Genomic DNA, 19,196 nt, shown 5'->3' with positions numbered 1-19,196 from the left:
CAATGGGCTTTGAATTTCATCTACCCATTATCCTTGGTGCGGGATGTTGTCTATTTCGTACCACAGTCAATAGGCTAGGTAAAGGTTACAAATCCTGTTTTGTCTCTTACAGAAAGTGGTCCCCTACGCATATTGCTTCATACAACTCTTTCTGCTGATCTACATAAACATCCAGATCTTCAATTTTGATTCCTAAATGAGGAGTAATTTTTCTTGATATTTGCCGATGTTTTAGGTTTCTTTCCTAGTATCCTATCCCCCTGTTTTACACTTATGCCTATAATTATACAACTTTCTTCATTCTCATAAAAAAAACCTTGAACCAGCTTTGAAGATTGCTTCAAAACCTACTTCTTTAACTACTTCAAAGATGCACTCATAGTTCACTGTGCCAAATGCTCTTTCGATATCTTGGCTTAGTAAATGAATGACCTGTTGGTCAATCGATTGTGTTCATGTATACATCTCAAGTGTGTTGAGGAATCTATTATATTTATTTCTTTTACGGTGCATGTCTGAGTAGGCGATACAAGCTTCTGTAGATATTTCTGTATTCTGTTTGTGAGAATATTGAAAATTATTTTATAGTCTGTATTTAACAGTGTTATATCTCTCCATTTTTTATATCCTCCAGTGTTGAAGTTTCCTGGATTTGCCTGTGGTTCTAACACTTCTTTAAACAACCTCGTCAACGCCATTTCCACAAGGCTACATAGGCCACTGTAATGAACTTTATTATTACGAGACTCGAAAGAGTTCAAAAACTCGTCGCGAGAGGGTATTCCATCCCACAATCTACAATACTTAATCCACATACACAAATGCCACAATGCATTCACTGATAGTATATTTTGTCTGTAAATTGCAGGAATACTAGGGATGAAAAACCCAGGTTTTCGGGAGGAAAAAAAAACCTCTTAAAAAACTCAAAGAGTTTCATGCCGAATATAGTAGAAACTATATAAAGTTCAGCGATTCCAAGCGTAAGCAAATACCTAGATATTGCAGCAACTGACCTTAAGGGTCAGTTGCTGCAATATCCAGGAAGGGTTGTAAGTTCTGTTTAAGTGTAAGTTCTCATAGAAGAGTTGTAAGTTCTGTTCGCTACAAACTTGATATTAACTAGTTCTACCTACTCACTGATGAGACCTCAATAAAGGTTGAAACCGGTCTGGGTAGTGACCTTCTCTCATGATGTAGAACAGTAATACAACTCCTAGGAGCTAAGTTCACATTATGGGTAAATATCAAGAATAGTGATCGGATCTTGCTCCACCTTAGACATGAGTTGCCTCAGCTTGCACTACCTTAAGGGTCAGTTGCTGCAATATCCAGGTATTTGCTTACGCTTGGAATCGCCGAACTTTATATAGTTTCTACTATATTCGGCATGAAACTCTGAGTTTCTTATTCGGCTAAGAAACGATATGGGATATATATCCCTTAACTTAAACAAGTCATATGTCACCGAATTGAAGCCTTTAGCTCTTCATATATCTAATAACCTCTTAAAATTTTATAGAAACGTTTCTTCAGACCCTCGTCCCCTCATGCTGCATGTTTCTTTAAAAGAAACCTGCGGATAAGAAAAATCAACAAAACCTGTTCGCCTTGGAAATCAGACGTGCATACAAGGTGAAGTCGTATCAAGGATTGTAAATGACTTCTTTATCCTTGCATGTCAATGTTCGTTTCAGCACTACAGTTATCATTTAGGCTATGGCCCCTGAATACTAAATCTGGGAGATCTAGTATATATTTGTATACTAAATCAGGGCCCTGAATACTAAATCAGGGCCATAGCTTGATCAGCTTATTCTAACATCTTATCAATATACCATACCACTGGATAGCTAATCACTCCAAAGTGCATAACTTTACATTAATATTGATCAGACGACAATTTTCACGTCTGCAATTGTAGCCTATTCAAATCATTTTGCAAGTGCCCCATATCGTTATTCCTGATTACCCTGCCTATCTTTGCACCATCGGCAAACAACTATGTCTCCTGTGAAATACTCCCCAATGTCATTAATGTAAAGCCTGAACTAATCAAGGGCGTATATAAGCATCCGTCAGGTCGATTGGGCGATGCATTTCATCGTCATCAGCAACTTGGTTTATATAACATCTCGCTATGTGTTTGAACTTGTTTGACTCCACCTCACCAGACAACTTCAAATTTACTGTTACATGGGAAGTTATTACGAATACTGCATGCGTAGCATTCTACTCTAATTGTACTCAAGTCGTCCGATGTCATTAGCAGCACACGCTGCTCCTCTCCTTCCTAAAAATACTGCATCCCCGTTGCACTCGATACCAGTTAGTACATCTGTCTCTGACAGCCAAGTCTGATTTCACAAATATGACTACTATCCGAGGCCCCGAAGTATTTACCAAGGCAATAAACTATCCCTTTGCTCCTCATACACCTGGCATTTGTGTACAGACAGTTTCCTACAGGGCTTTTTTGTACACTCACTTGGAGCTGCATGTCCCAATTGGATGGTTTTCAGATTCCTATTCTATTCGCATTCGCATGTAACGCTTCATTTATGTAAAAATCCTTGCACATACTTCCGAACCGGACGAACACACAAATCTACTCTAATCACAATTTCCCCCATGATTATCCCTTCACATCATTATTGTTGTATATCTAGTTGATCTCGTTACAAAAAGTATAAATTTTCAGTAATTTAAACAATTTTTGTGATTCCGAAGCGGACAACAGAATAAGCAAAAATGGTATATGTTGGAAAGTTTGTAGGCACGCCAGTTGAATTTACAATATACATACACACAGAACAAGAGAAAAATGTGCTAAAATCAGCAGTATACGAATGAATGTGTTCAAACCAATTTTGACTTTTAGATTCTGAGAGGATGAGCCTCCGTAGATCAGTCGACATAGACTCTTTGGTCGGAAAGACCTGGTTCGATTCCCGGCAGTGACGTGAGGAACCTTTATCTGGCCACTTTCGACGAAAGACGAGTTAGCCAGTCTCATACGGAGGTAGGGAGTTTTTTCCCCCACCCGGAAACTCGGGCTTTTCGTCTCCGAGAACAGGCAAACCGGTCCCGTGAACACACGCATCTACAGACAGGAAACACCGGGAGGCATAGGGCTAACCACCTTACTCTCGAAGCGGTTTCGGTCAGGCCACTAAGCCTAATACGTAGATCCTAGCCTAATAGGAAGATCTGAGGGAAAGTTGGGTAAGAAATAGAGCAGTCGATCAAAGTCCACGGATATAAAGTTTTGAGAAAAATTGGTGATGGGATGGCATCTGGGGGGGAGGTCATTAAAAATGAAAACATTAGGAAAGAACTTGACAGCTTTCTTGATGTGTGAACACTTTCTTGATGTGTGAACATAGCTAATCTAAGGTCATATGGTAACTTCAATAGAATGTGAGGAAAATTTAGCAAAACGATATACATACATACACGCACACCGAGTGTTAGGAAAAGGCTCAGGTATCAGTGAATTGATGTATTCCCAAATGTTAGATTGGCTCCATTATCACAGGAATAGACTGATTTGGAAGAAAGCTGTTATTAGGAAGCCAATCATAGTTCAGATCTAATCATATAGTGGTCATAGTATCTCCTGTTCCTGTACATGAGAAATATCTATCGGGGATTTGAGTGTTGAAGTATTTGTCAACTTATTTTCTTTCTCTCTCGAAACTACGTTCGAATCGTCTGACAACCCCATAAGAATATTTTTGGCATTCATTTCTATCGAATGACGTCACTAATGAATCGTGGTGTCCACAATCAGTCTAAACGCGTCTATCTTAAATTCGTAACCAACGGAAATTCGGCTAGCAAATGTAGTCGGCAATTAAAAGTTCGCTTTATCTAATATGCTCCGTATCTTAACACAATTCTATATGAGTTTTCGATTTGCCAAAGAATGTTTCCCCCTTGTCACGTCACTATACAATGTTTAATTCTAGTTCTTTCACCCGAAACATTTATTTCCTTTCCATTCGACAAAATTATTGAAACATCTGTTGATAACTTAAAGTGAATTGATGAAGTTTAATAGCTTAACCTCCCACTTTTAAGCAAACTAATTTTTAAAACAGTTAATTTACTGTCTGAAATGCATACGGTTAATTAAACATGTTTTAATAGAGAAGTTTAAAGTTAAAACATGTCCATCTCCCCTCCATTCTTGTCAGTCAAAAATCTATAGGATAAGGGACCCGATATTTTTTTTAACTGATCAGTCCATACAACACTCTGATTTGCCGGTAAACGTCATTACCATATTTGTTTTGTAAGCCACATACAATGGTGTCAGAACAAAGTGACTGTAGTTCTGACTCTTGGGGAAAAAAAAAAAGAAACTATGGTCAGCAAATTCCTATTCTTTTTGTGAAGAAAAGTACGCTCCATGCCTTGCACAATTTGCAGGAGGTAGAATAATGGTATAAAATGTTACGTTGTGGATGAATTTTAAGAATTAATTCGATAACTCCCACGTTATATTTCATCTACCAATGAGATTGATAGAACCCACCTGATCTGTTCAGTAAGTTGACAAGTATGACGATTAAAAATATTGTTTTTCCAGACCACTCCTGTTCCAAAACCAGAAGTCGACTACTAATGGTCCCCCATTATTGAAGCATGTCTGTCTTACCTATCCTCTTCGCTCCCTATTTATTTGGATTTTATGATTTCTCTTTGTTATATATATATTTATGATTTTCTGAGAATCCCGTAGTGCTTCATTAACTTCCATAGTCTGTCTATGCTATTAAATGCACGTTCAAAGTCGAATCCCAAATATAGGCTACTCTGACAATTATTCTTAATGTAATCTGATCAATACAAGATCTGTTTGGCCTGAACCCAGCCTGTTCTTTCCTCGGTTTAGTTTCATTCTTTCTAGCAAAATTCTAGTAAATACTGGACTTACATTTAGAAATAAAATCCCTCTCCAATTTTTACAAAGTGTTATAGCTCCATTTTTTTTTTGGCAGTTTCACCAGGAGTCCTGTATTCCAGTCTTCTGGCCATTTGCTACTTGATTAAATAGCAGATGTAGCATTTCAACAGTGGTGTTTATATCTACTTTAAGTAGTTCAGCCTGTATATTGTCACTTCCAGCTGTTTTGTTTTATTTCTTTACTGCCAGAGTTATTTCTAGTTTAGTTATAGTTTCTGTAACTATAACTGAACTAGAAATAATTTATTTCTAGTTCAGTTATAGTCTTGGAAATATTCTACCCATCTTTTTTCTATGTCTGCTTCATTTGTAACTTTCCTTGTTTTTCTTTTTTACAGGCCTTTCTCTTTTAAAACTTTTCCCAGCTAACTTTATCTGAACCTCTTCGGGTCAAATTTACTTACTGCTTCTCTTCAGCCTCTTTTCTCATTTTCTCCGGGAAAACTCTCCACTTTCCTTGCACTTTGTTTAAGCCTGTAGCTTTCATTTCTCCTATTTCTTTTATTTTCTTCTGTACTTTGCAGAAGTGTATTCCATAAAGCTTTTCTTCCTTCACATAATATGGTTTCTTCAGAAATCAATTATTTGTGATTCCTACTCTGCCTTCCCAGAACTTCTTCGACGGTACTATCATTAAGTGTATTCTTTATTTTTATCCTATTTTAAATTTAAAAAGGTTCAAATATTTGAACCATTCAAATACTTTTGATTCAGATTAATTTTTTGGCAAGCAAGTTTTTTCATTTGCGGCTGTTCGGGTATAATGACTTCATATTTTAAGTCTCCACACCATTAAAAAAATCTAAGTAGCCTTAGATATTACATGAAAATCGAACTCTAGTACGCATGTGTAAATATATTTTTAATTTAGCAACATTTAAAATTGGGGAACGCTGCTCCTACTTGGTTATTGTTAACCCTAACAGCCTGCCTTCACATAGTGATTATCCAGCGAGTTAACTTTCGCCAATTTATCAAAAGATGCCACTGATGTCACGCGCATTAATTCGCAGATGAATATACACACGATGTATTAACGAATTTTAATTCAACTTGCTGTGCCAAACGGTCCGTTATTCAGTGTTCTAATTTAAAGATTGACGGAATGTTTTAAATCAAATTTTACTAAAGTCTTGGTCACCATATTTTAGTTAATCGTCATGAGAAGTTTCAGTAGCTTCACAGCAAGTAAAATAGGACACTTAAAATCCCTGCAGTTAGTAAAAATAATTTCATATTTAGTATGAAAAACTAAATCAAATTTCAAGCCTTTTACCCTCAGTGGCACATTCTTTGGAACAGTAGTAGTTTGAAATTAACGTTTCCTGCCTTCAAAACAGTTCATTGAGTTGAAAGATCAATTTATTGATTCTTTAAGGAAAGCTTTCCTTACGTTTTACAAAATACATTAATTTATATTCCTATACAACTTAACAGAAAAAAAGTGTGCCATAGTTTGACACACAAGTACTTCTGGGAAATATGCCATAAACTTCTGAGTTTAGTTATGTCACTATACATACAAGGATTTGCGAAAGGCACTTTTCTATTCCAGAAGTTGCATTTTAATGCACTTTTCCCGTTGGCTTTCTTGCTGTCTAATTTGGAATACAGCTTTAAAAGAATCTCATCGCTTAACTTCCCGCCGGCAAACTCATTTTAACTATTATTCTAGAAAGAGGTTTGGAGCAGCCATACTATTGTAACATTCCGATGAAAAGTTTATTTAACATTGTTAGAATTCGAGGCGCTACAATGGTATTAATGCATTAAGTACACGTACATAATTATGTACTTACTGTTAACGTTTGATTTCAGTAATCATGGGGGAAGTATATTTTCCTATTAATATCGGACTCCATCCTACTAGTTTTATAATGAGAACTCTGCATTTAAATTTGATCTCAAAAGTTTTAACCTTTAGAAGACGGTTCTTCTGGTTTAATGTTGCTCTTTAAAGGGTGGAGAAAAATAAAAGTCCATTAAAAAGTATCAGATTAAAACACTAATCTCCAAAGGAATAATAAATTACGTAACTTTCAAAATAGGTAATTTATCGAACAATTATTCTAGGCAGCACATTGGGCCGAAAGATCCAACTTACGAGATGATTTTTTGATTACAGCAATACTAAAAATACAAGTAAAGTGACGAATGCGCTGTTGTGGGCTTTCTGTAAAAGTCTTGCAGAGATTCTCGATAAAATTGATTTGATAAACGGGAGTTACACCACGAAAGTTTAGTTTAAAATGAGTTGGATCCAAAAATTGATGCAAGTATAGCTTAAAAGCAAAGGAATTAATGAGCAGTCAAATCTCCAATAAATCTGTTCATTCCTATGTTTTAAGTTTACTGTAGACATTTGAACATCAAACTTCCTATTTTTATCGCTTCAGGTGTCATTTCGCCAGGGCACTAGTCAATTGGTAGTCTAGCACTTACACCTACAAAATCAAGTACAAACAAGCTAATTTCCTGCACAAAAATCATACTTGTTTGCGCTAATGATCGACTATTGATCAATCGTCACAAAGCTATGTAGACGTCTTGTAAGTTCAATTATTAAAATTAAAAGTTTAAGTGTAATTGTGTTGTGAATCTAGCACTATCAAGTAATGGGCTAAAGATTTAGTCAAGTTTAAAATTCTTTATTAAAATTATTAGTTAAATTTCAAAGACATTAATAAAAACTCATACAATCAAATGAAATTGAAAGTTTGCAAAACAATTTCAGGAATTTGATCCGTTATACTTCAAGGTCTTCAGTCATCGTTTCTGCTGTCGAATCCTTGGAGTGATCCTTATCCGGTTCTTCGGTCACGGTTGCTGCTGCTTCAGAATCTTTAAGGCAATCCTTATCCAGATTCTCTGATACAGTCGAGTCCTTAGGAAGATTCTTATCGAGGTCTTCCACCACCATTGCTGTTTCCGAGTCCTTGGACAGAATAGAAGCATCACTAGCGGTTGACATATCGGGAGATGGACTAACATCTGTGCCTGAAGTCTGCCCCGAATCCGATTCTTCCGCGGATGGTATGACTTGGACAGTTTCGGCTACTTTTGTAGTTACAAGGGTGCACTTAACCGAAGAAGGCGGAATTAATTCGCTCTCGACAATGGTTTCAGTGGCATGTGCCATAAGAGAACCAGCAGTCGCATGCTCTTCCTCAGGAGCACTGCGAGGGACGTCCCTACAGCGGGAACAAGGGCAAGGACACTGGCAACGTACTCGTTGAAGTGGTACACGACAAGGACAGAATGTATCGCAAGTACATGTTGAGATGCAATCTAGAACGTGTGCTAATTGGGGGGGAAAAGAAATAGTAAATACAAATGTCAGTAGTGAAATATTACCAGTTAAGTCACAAATTGGGTTAGTTTGTATGCAAATTTTATAAACAATTGAGCTTTGTCTTTAGCATAATACAAAAATCTAAGTATGATCTACTTAAATATGAGTCTTAAATTCTACAGGCCCATTAAAGTCCAGATAATTTACAAACAGCGAGTACGTAAATCAACCATTTTCATCATACAAACTTCAATGGCAAAGTTCTCTCATTTATTCGTTTAGAATAGACTAGATTTCCAGTCATTGGCACCAATCCCTTTAAGAAAAAGTATATTTCAGATTATCTGCAGTATTATACACAGAATTTTTTTTTTTTTAAGAAAAGTTATGGTTTAGTGATTATACTGCAAGTTAAACTTCAGTCTGCATTTTTATGCGAATCTAATCGACCCAAGAAAATTTGCAAAACCAGTAGCACGTTGTGCAGTGAGCCGGTTGAGAGTTAGTTCATCTTTTTAAGTTCTATTCTACGAATACTCGGCATGGTCTCAAACGCCGCACGATAAAATGGCACTGCGACAGAAGAGGGATTCAAGAACAGTCAAATCCACAGTGAGATTCGGATTGGTTATAAAGGGCAATACTAACAATTAAACTAGCGCTTGGTGTTTTAATTATATTCCCCTCCATATAGTGAATAAAATGCTAAAGACAGTGCTCTGCAAATTAAGTTCATTTTGAACAGCTGAAGTCGAATTTAAGATAGCAAATTTTAAACTAGTAGTAAGAAAGCGTTCGTGCATTTATCACGAGGTAGTAAAATTGTTCATCGTGTAGGAGAAGCAGTAGTTCAAAGTAAAGGAAGTTAGACAGCACTTAAGCACGAGTGTTAACTCAATTTTAAAGAAGTTATTTTAATTAAGGTATTATCATCTAACATTAAGACTTGCCTTTTTCAAGCGATTCTTGAAGTAATGCAAGTTCATCTTTTTCTTCAAACCCTGTTGCCGATGTAGCTGTACCTTGTGTTGCACACGGCTCGGGGGGCGGTTCCTCTACATGTTCTTCAATTTCTTCCCGAAATTCAGCTGTACTTCTGATAGGCCTAAAATACTTGCCCTTATCATAATTATCTTTATCATTCATTGCTGTTTGCTTTTGTATTTTGATTTCTGTTTAGCAAGGCTATAATTTTAAAAAAAAAGATCGTCCTGCTCCTTGCTATACCTTTTATGAGAAGCCTTTTATGACGAACGTCAAACATAAACCACGTGACGAAAGTATTTGCATTTTGGAAATGTTATCAAACACTAGAGATTTGTGTTTAATAAAATTGTCAATTTACGTAATAATTTCTTTCTGTTTTAAGGCATATTCCCATCTGTGAAAATTTTATTCAAGTATATTGTTTGAAATAAACTACATTTTGAATTTTAAAATGCGTTTTTAAATTTCTGTTTTTATGATTAGGCACTAACTTAGTAAACAACGCTTTGTATTAGTAACGATTAAATAATGTCTGCACATGCAAAACAAGCAATAAACATATAAAAACGTATAAATATATACTGTATATAATGGGATATTTCGAATAACAGTGATATGTCATCACACACGGTGAATATCTAACAAATTTGATGTCAAACGTCAGAATTTAGATGGCAAATATTCTTTGGGAATGCAAATCAAAGAAAAATTACAGTAAGGAAAGAATTTGTATAAGATTTGTTTCCTGGTGGGCCTAGGTATTTAGAAGTTTAACAAACACATTTGTTTAGAAAATAACATTAAATTATAACATTTGACAGAGAACTATCAGGTTGCCTACGACAAATTTGTTATTCAAATTACTCTTTAGGTATCTTTATGGAAAAGTTACAGAGTGTTTATTAAACTGACTAGTTTTTCCTTTTATAATCTACGCATGTAATTATCTTTTTCATCAGTGGTTTTAACAGGCATTTAAGCGCCTACGATCTTCCAAGTAGCCTTAGATTTCGTAACCATAAGGTTAGCCCTAAGCCTACAAATATTCTTTTGTCTGAAACTGTGTGTGTTCCACTGGCCGGTTTGCCTGGTTGATTGACAAGTACAATTGGTCTGATCGAAACCCAAATTCGAAAATGATTCGAAAATGATTCGAAAATTTTAATACATTTTCTAAATAGAATAAATACCATTACATTGAATTCAGCGTTGGTTTGGATTAACTGGAATTATGACTGAAGTGGCTAAGGCTATGAGGCAAGTGTATATATCTGTTAACAGTGTGCGTTCTTATGACCGGTTTGTCTGTTTCTTGGAATGAAAACCAGAGTTGGATTAATTCGTGTATAAGACCGACTCCCTGGCTGATATTATTTTAATCAGTGGAATTCTGTCGTTTGCTATTGTTATTGTGTTGCTGGATTTTCAGAGCGGAATTCAAATGTGAACAATTAAAGCAAAATTGTCAGCCAAGTATCTTCTTAAATTGCAGCCAACCTCCTAATTTCTTAATGCTTCGCCATTTTAAATATTTGTTTGAGATGTCAAAATACTTCAAACCATTAAGATTCTGCAATTGTAATATTGAATGAGAAATTCCACACGATTTGTGTGAACTATTCTTGTAAATGAGCCTCCGTAGCTCAGTCGGTATAGACGAAGCCTATATTGGGTGGGAAAGACCTGGATCCGATTCCCGTCCAAGACGTGAGGAACCTTTATCTGGTCTCTTTTGACTAAAGGTGAGTTAGCCAGTCTCATACGGAGGAAGGTTTTTTCCACCCGGAAACTCGGGTTTTTTCGTCCTTCAGAACAGGCAAACTGGCCCGTGAACACATGCATCTACAGACATAAGACGGGAGGCATTGGAATAACCACCTTATTCTCGAAGCGATTTCGGTTTCAGATGGTAGGCCATGCCATAAAGGCCATGCCAAATGCGAACGTAACAGGCCACTAGGCCTATTACGGGAAAGGAGGATTCTTGTGAATAGTTCTGATAATGCAAGTTAGCAAGTGAAATGTTAAAACATTCTTAAAATGTTATTTTAAAATACAAATAAAAAGCAGGAGAAAAGGACCACCGATAAAGTTTTAAAAATGTCATTATTAATAAAATATAAATTAAACAAATTAATTAATAAAATATAAATATAATTTAATGAACACTTTTCATTGATAATGATTAGACGGCAGGTAATAATGTTGACAGCAGAGTAGCTGCTTTAAAAGTGAAAGACATCAGCATTGTTCATATTCGGTGGTGTGATTGGCATACTTTTTCAATTCCATAAAGAACATATACAAATTACAATATCTATTAATATTTTAGTCGGTAACAACGATGACCTTTGGTTGGGAAGACCTGGGTTCGAATCCCGTCTAAAACAGGATGGAACTTTACAAAGACTTTTCAGATGAGGCAACTTAAGCTGTTATGATTGTACAGTATTTAAGACTAGTTGATTAGTTTGGTTACGCTAAAGGAACTTAGGCGTATGAAGCAAGTGTAATTATATCAGTAAGCGACATGTTTCCTCTGACTAGTTATGCACATTTCAGGATGAAAAATACAGACTGATGAAATACTTGCCACTCCGTCTGAGACTTATTAATGCGCTTTCAATTGAAAAAGTTCCTCTCATAGTACGACAGAAATCAAACTTAGGTCCTACAGCAGGTGTTTCAAACCATAATCATTATAAATAAAAAAGCAATAAACATCTAAATAAGCTTATTAATTCAGACCAGCCTTCAGTTGTAGATTTTAAATATTTAAAATTTTTAAATATTTAAAATTTTTAAATATCTAAAATTATTTTAAAATTTTAAATTAATTTTAGAATTAAGTATAATGCTTACGACAGCCTATGTGGCCTGGTCAAGGGCCTTAAGGATAAGTGCCGCGGCCTTCATAAAGTGACTTCATATTTAATTGAAAAAAAATAATAATAAATAAAAAATAAATAAATAAAAAAAAGCAACGAAGGTGGTAAGAAGAAAGAATATATTCGCACCCACTTTCTTTCTATTTAGATATGCGCGGATCAACAGAATTACAGTAGCTAGTTATTGAATACCAAAGTTAAATACCGATTCTAATATTAGTATAATTATTCATTTATTAATGCAAGTTGGAATGGGTGTATTAATCATTAATTTCTAGTGATTAATATTTAACTCTTGATTGCTTCGTTTCTTTTATGCTACTACATAACAGATAAATAACGTTTCTAAGCTTCAGGTTTTGCGATTCTTAATTTGAAATTAGCAGAAATTTCTTGTTTAGAGGACGATATGACGTTGTTTCACAAGCAGACGAACTAAAAATCTCCTTAATTCTCAATATGTTTTTTAAACCTGTATTCCCTTCTACACCAACATGCTTCGTTTACAAAATTTCACATAAACACAATCATATTAATTATTTTGTTAATGCAAATGTTTTAATTTAATTCTAAAATATATCAAGAGTCATGTTCTTTATAAAAAATAAAATATAAACAAATAGAATACCTAAACAAACATGATTAGGTAAATTTTCACATAAAATACCTTAGCTTTTATTATTTATGGGATACGGCTTTGCAAATTCTGTTAGTTCGATTTATGATCAACATAAAATATAGTATTAAAAATAAAGCTAGTTCGTCTCACATCACTAAACTTATATCCTGTAATCGAATACGTCAAATATGAAGAAAAATTTGCATACACGTGTACACATGACGTAAGCGTCTGTGACGTGCAGCTAGCAATAAAAGGAGGTGTATAGAGCAGTAATCGTTCCTTTTTCTCTTGCTGTGTTCTTTAGCTAAAGGAATCCAGATGGCAGATAGTCAGCAAACAGAGGAGGTAGCATCCCTTGCAAAGAACGATCAGCCAACCGTCACTTCGAGCGAGGATACCGCTCCAAAAGATGACCAACCGACTTTAGCTTCAAGTGCTGATACAGTTTCGGCTGCAAATGTTGAGCAACAGAGCATTGCTCAAACTGCTGATACCAACACAGACGATAAACCAACCCCCACCTCAACTTCTGATACCCCTCCAGAAAACCAGGAATGTATCGCATCAAGTGATAAAAGTGTAGCGGAAGAAGTCTCAAGCGAAGACACGAGCAACCAGCCAAAGGAAACCGCATCGAAAGATTTTGAATCGAGTAGTTCCTCTCATCACGTTACAAAGAAAGACGGATTTTTCAATAGATTCGTTACCTGCTTGCGTGACTGTCTCCTATCAATTTCTTTGAAGTTCAGCCGTGGTAGTAGTAAGTATTGGACTGAGGGGGTTGTTTAATCTATTGTTATTAACTTAGCAGTTTTTTTTTTTCTTAGTTAAATACATGGGAAGTGGATAAAAATTCGTACACGCACGGCGCATACAATCGATATACCTTATTCCTAAATATTCCCCTCCGATTACTGAATCTTATCTTAATTAAAACAACTTTCCTTACTAAACAAAGTTGAGATCCGAAACAGACTATCCAACTTATGTTGGAAAACCTTGAAGCGAGTCATTCTCCGAAGAACTTTGATTAATTCAAGTGCTTTAGTCTAAGAATGGATTTGTTTTTAGCATTTAATTACTAGGTTCAACGTCCAGCTAAACCCCTCTTCTGAAAAAAAAAAAAAAAAAAAAAATTTAGTCTGCTAGATTTTTTATCGCGTGGAAGGTCTTGTGTTGGCAGTACATAATTTATTCAGTATTAATTACAGTACAATGACAATGGCTGACTTATTAGGTGATTTTTCTGGTGTTTATATCCAACATCTTCAGAAGACAATCATAGTCTCACTGTTACACTAAGTGAGTTGGTGTACTAAATTAGTTACTTGGTAACTAATTTCCTAATTAGAAAGCCATATCTGAAGAGTTAATTAGATCTTAAATGATTCTCCCAGACTGTAAATTTATACAGCCGTATTTGGGGAATGGAATAGCTTTTAAAACTGCTGTTGACTCCTAAAACAATCAGACTTAACTTCTGTGTAGTACTTGTTTTGATCCTGTGAAGGGATATCCAATGAAGCGTCTGCTAGACCTGACTTGCCATAACGATGGTGCAAAATTTGTTCATAAAGGCGAATGTCAACAGTTCTTCCTGTGTCCATAGTAAGCCATGTCACATGAATAGAGTACTTCAACTCTGGATGTAATAAAAGGTCATTCTTAGATGAACGGATGAGTTTCCAATTTGACAAGATTGAAATATGGCAGCGTTGCTGATATTAAGCACCATCTTTCAGACGTGCTTTGAATGTATGAATAAGTTTTTCGCTGTAGTTTGAATAGGCAGTGGACAGGGTCTCTAGGGAGCACTTTGTATTTTTCTATCCTGTGGGATTATAGACATTGGCTAAGAAAAGCAGAGTTCAGTAAAAGCATTCTAATTAGAATAGATGACTCGTTCTGAATTAGTGTTTTTACGCTACCATACTGTTTGTATAAACATCTCCTACCTGTATGAGTTTTCTATAACCATCCTGATTCTGTACAGTAATAAATACTATGAAAATTTCGTTGCGTTGCCTAGGAACCTATTGCTCATCCATAATCTAGTATGGACAACTTGCTAACGAAGTTAATTTGTAGTAACGAAATAACTTCGATTAGTTGCTAACTCGATTCTAAAACTAACAGTATCTACAATATACCAAACAGTGCTAATTTCAAACATCTTGTGCTTCTGTTTTACTCAAAGCAATAGCTAAAATAAATTTTACTGATTCTGCTCTTCACTTTCTTTCGAACTTAATCGAGAACAGTTAACTTGCTCAAAGATATTGCAAAATCTTCTGATCCGTGCTGGAAGATACTTCAAATATTTGTAAAATGAGCATGCTGCTGTCTTAAGGTGCTTGTCCAACTACATTAATTCTCAAAGCATGACTTAAAATTTAGTTTTCTCTAAAGAACTTTAGGACTATCAAAGTTGGTCTGTAGTATATGTGCCTGCTATAGACTAATTTCGTAGGTGAAATAGACTAAAGATTAAACTGAATTTGGCTTCGGATTGTCGTAATGACGAACGAAACTCAACTAGATGACATGCTCGAAGGCGTCGTTTTAATTAATCATAATTGTTTCTCAGAAACAATCTACTTCCCCTCATTGATCGCATCTTTGGATCATCCTTCCGACGATTTCCAATTTCCTCCTAGAAACTATCATTGAGTTGCAAAACTACAAACTTAAAAGATGCTATAAACCCCACTTTCGTGCAATCAGTAACGCAATACTATTTATATTAGTCCTGCGCGACCCATCAATATATCACGTGACTGTTTTGCTAAAAAAATCTGATAAGCCTAGGTCAAATTTAAGATTCGTTCGGACAGTGAGATCTCAAAATAGTTCTAAATTATTCTCAATACTGAATTTTCTAAATTGGTCTCTAACTTCGTGCCGATTATCCTAATTATAAAATAATGCTAACGCCTTTAATTCCCTTCTAAGGGGTAGAAGGCCTCGCCTACTCCCATCTAGTTCGATACTTAGCTAAAATCTAAACCTGTAATCTCAGTATGTTAAGCTTGGTTGCCGTTGAAGACTAGAATGTTTAGATTCTATTTAAAGCATGAAACTTTGTGTTTGTCTTTAGTAAACATGCTATTAAATCTTTGTAATAAGGAATGTGATCAGATTTAACCAACTCTTTTCACTTTAACAAGTACTAGAACTTTGCTTGCATGAATACACTTCTGGTTTAAGCTGAATATTTTGCGCTAACAACTCTTTTAACTGTGCAGGTGGTGCCTGTAGCTGTACAGAAGACGCAGCCTGTCGAAAAGAAAACACCAGCTCAACTCAGGAAATCGAAGTTGCCTGCGATCCTAACTGTGCAAAGTGCACGAAGTCGACTAGTTCCTCAGAGGCTCCACGTTCTGGTACCGCCAGTGATTCCAAAGCAAAAGAAACTACTGTAGAAGCCATCGGTTCTAAAACTACAGAGGCAGAGATTGAAAAGAAAGTTGAAACGGCTTCAGCTACTGAAAGTACTGAAGAAACCGAAAACCCATCAACCAATGCTGAGGAACCAAAGGGCCAAGAGAAAAATGGAATAACAGAAAAGCCAGTTGAAGGATCTTCGGAGGTATCCTTAAATACTAAAGAGATAGCAGAAGCTTCCAGCACATCTACTTCATCAGATACTCTTACACCCTCTGAACCATAATTAACTTATTAATTGTAAATTAATTTCAGTTTAAATTTGACGTTGACTTTTTGTACAAAAATAAACTAAATCAGCAATCTAGAATAAATATTTTTCAAGTTGTTTAGTCTGATTCAATTTCTGAAGTTGACGGAATTAATATTCTAAAATCTTTACTAGATGTAAAGTGGATATCTTAATTCGTGTGGTACCATTCTCTTCAATAGAGAATTGAGTTGCTCACCTTTTATGAACAATCCAATTTCTTTTCTAGAGCCTTGATGCAAACAAAACAATGAAAACAAATTTAATTTAAAGGAAGTTAGTCAAATATTAATTTCTAATAAAATTACTGCTACGACTGGAATATTCACTTTCATCTGAAAATGAATCCCATATTTCATCTACACCGAAACTAGTTTGGAATAATATACTGGAAAATGAACTAGTCTCTCTATATAAGAGCTTATATTCAAAAGCACTACAACCTGATTAAAACACATCAAATGACTTGGCATTTTTGTTAACTAAAAATAAGGTGCAGTTTCACACGAATAGCAGCATGAACCCCTTCAGCAAGTCACTTATGAAAGTTGAACTGAAATTTCAAAGGAGACTCCATCTTTCGAAACAATTTTCGACTTACAAGTCTAAGCGCTTCCTTAGAAATGTCTGGCTTTTTACTCTTGAATGCTTTAAGGTGGACATTTAAGCTGAAATGTATATACTTACTGATGGCCTACATTGGCTATCATATTTGAGCACATGAGTATATATAATTCCTATACTAGTCAGCTGACCTTTTAAACCTATCTAGCTTCTGGAGAGCTCGTTCGCCAATGAGAACGGGCCCATGGCTATCATAATTGCAACGGACAGGTAAACAAATACTGCCATTTCTTGATGCCTAATATGTTGCTATCTGAAATGTGGATTATATGTAGTCGATTTTTCAAGTTTACAGCACGAAAGCAGTATGGATGCAACTACCTGCACTGAGATAGTCACGTGAGTCCATATATTAGTTTAAACATTCCATTTTGTCACAGTGCCCTTAGACAAATTTTGTAGGACAGCTCAAACCCAAACTACCAGTACCTATATTTGTCCTAAAAAGTTGTTTTTTTTCTTTCAGTGAGAACACTGATTAGGACTAATGGCGGCAATGATCTTTTCTCCTAAGCTCATTCCTTGATGTCTCAGGACAGAGTAGCTGTCCGCTCGTCTAAAAGTAAGCTGGGGTTGGACCATATATCCCTCTGAAAAATAAAGATTTGTTGCAAATAACTGTTAACCGCGTTCCTTTTATCTTACTGGACTAGATTTATATCTATCTAGTGCTCTAGAACAGTGTTTCTCAACGCCTATGGTCTGCAGGCAGACTTAAATATATATTTTTAATTATCAAATTAAAATTGAATAAGTAAAAATTATTGAAATCAAGTGGAGTCTTAAAAAAACCAACAAATAGCTTCAGAATGTTCATAGGCAGAAACAAAAATATTGTTTTTCACTTCACCCCTCTTTTATTATTCGTCATTCTGCCGCTAAATTTGTAGCTGCAGAATGACGAATAAAATAAGAGGGGTAAAGAGAAAAACAAAACTGTTTTGTCAGATTTGAAGTGAATATGTATTATCCACATTTCAACCAATGGCTTGTTATTTATTGATTTTTATTATATATTGAAGGTTTACCCCTCATTCGACCAAGGCTCAGTATATCTTGAGAAGTGATACTCGGACAAAGTGTCCTGAGTTAACCCCAGTTTTATATTTTTCGGAAACGTTTTTTTAATAATGGAAAAGTGGCTTAGAACTAGGACTTTGTAAAGAAGAGCAAATGAAAGGGGTAATGCTAACCTAATTGTACTACACGTGTTGTAACGACCAGTAAATCTGATGCTATGGAAGTAGAAGAAACAACCAGTTCAAAGAAAAAAATACAATAAGAAATATAAACGGTTCATATTTGGAATTCGGGTTTACTTGGTGTGGAGATGAAAGTGAACAGAAACCTCAATGTGTCGAACGAGTGCATGAACCTGCGAAACTCCGACATTTAGAAATTAAATAGAAATTAAACATTGTGATGTGAAAAATAAGCAAAATGAATTTCTTCAGCGACGCTTAGGGACATTAAATCATGGGAAAGATTGTTTCGGCCATGGGTTCCATTTAAAAGCAAGGTACTGGACGCATACTATCTGTTAAGTTTGCACATAAAGGGAAACCTCATTCTAAATGAGAAAATTGACTACTTCCAGCTATAAAAGATGTGGTAAAAACGATGTTTGGCAACAAGCTACTAAGATGTTGATTGATTTGATTCCTCTTTCAAATGACACTGTCGGTGGCAGAATTAATGATGTGGCAGGTGACGTAGAATCTCAGTTAATCGAAACAGTTGAGAATCCCTTATTATGCGTTACAAATAGACGAGACTACTGATGTTACAAATGATACGCAGTTAATATGCTACGTAAGATATGCTCATGACGATATTCTGTTTTGTATAACTGTCATCCCGAACACTGGAGAAGAAATATTTCACACCCTCAATTAAATAATACACAAAGGGATCCAGTGGGGAAAATGTATAGGCTTCTGTTTTGCTCTTACAGGCAGGCATAGTGGGATTGTTTCTAAGATCAAAGAAGTAGATCCAGATATGAATTGAGTGCATTGTTTGGAATGCCACCAGAATTTAAAACTGTGCTATATATATATAACGCTGTCAAGCTAGTTAATTTTATTAAAGCTCGACTGTTAACCGGTTATTTTCAG

The 19,196-nt window shown here is 35.5% G+C and overlaps 2 protein-coding genes across 2 annotated transcripts; one reads left to right on the top strand and one right to left on the bottom strand.

Annotated features, from left to right (window-relative positions):
- Positions 1-7,718: 7,718 nt before the first annotated feature.
- On the bottom strand, positions 7,719-9,410 carry LOC150094238 (uncharacterized). The gene is made up of 2 exons (XM_090412428.1): positions 9,215-9,410; positions 7,719-8,272 (listed from the first exon to the last, which is right to left on the bottom strand). Exons 1-2 carry the CDS (start codon positions 9,408-9,410, stop codon positions 7,719-7,721), a joined length of 750 nt encoding a protein of 249 aa, XP_090268554.1.
- A 3,668-nt stretch (positions 9,411-13,078) lies between these two features.
- On the top strand, positions 13,079-16,537 carry LOC150094237 (uncharacterized). The gene is made up of 2 exons (XM_090412311.1): positions 13,079-13,521; positions 16,007-16,537. The coding sequence occupies exons 1-2, from the start codon at positions 13,080-13,082 to the stop codon at positions 16,429-16,431; spliced, it is 867 nt and encodes a 288-aa protein (XP_090268437.1). The 5' UTR covers position 13,079; the 3' UTR covers positions 16,432-16,537.
- The last annotated feature ends 2,659 nt before the right edge of the window (positions 16,538-19,196 follow it).

Source organism: Typopeltis vanoorti, chromosome 22 (genome assembly GCF_054136105.1).
Source record: "Typopeltis vanoorti isolate ZY-2024b chromosome 22, IOZ_Tvanoo_1.0, whole genome shotgun sequence".
NCBI lineage: Eukaryota > Metazoa > Arthropoda > Arachnida > Uropygi > Thelyphonidae > Typopeltis > Typopeltis vanoorti.
Note: the sequence above shows the minus strand (reverse complement) of the source record. Positions and strands in the feature narration are given on the sequence as shown.

Bases quoted from the DNA above. Each gene is read 5' to 3' on its own strand.
- LOC150094237 (XM_090412311.1), top strand. From the start codon at position 13,080: ATGGCAGATAGTCAGCAAACAGAGGAGGTAGCATCCCTTGCAAAGAAC. The intron at 13,522-16,006 runs GTAAGTATTGGA...TTAACTGTGCAG, and splicing joins GAAGTTCAGCCGTGGTAGTA to GTGGTGCCTGTAGCTGTACA.
- LOC150094238 (XM_090412428.1), bottom strand. From the start codon at position 9,410: ATGAATGATAAAGATAATTATGATAAGGGCAAGTATTTTAGGCCTATC. The intron at 8,273-9,214 runs GCAAGTCTTAAT...CCCCCCAATTAG, and splicing joins TCAAGAATCGCTTGAAAAAG to CACACGTTCTAGATTGCATC.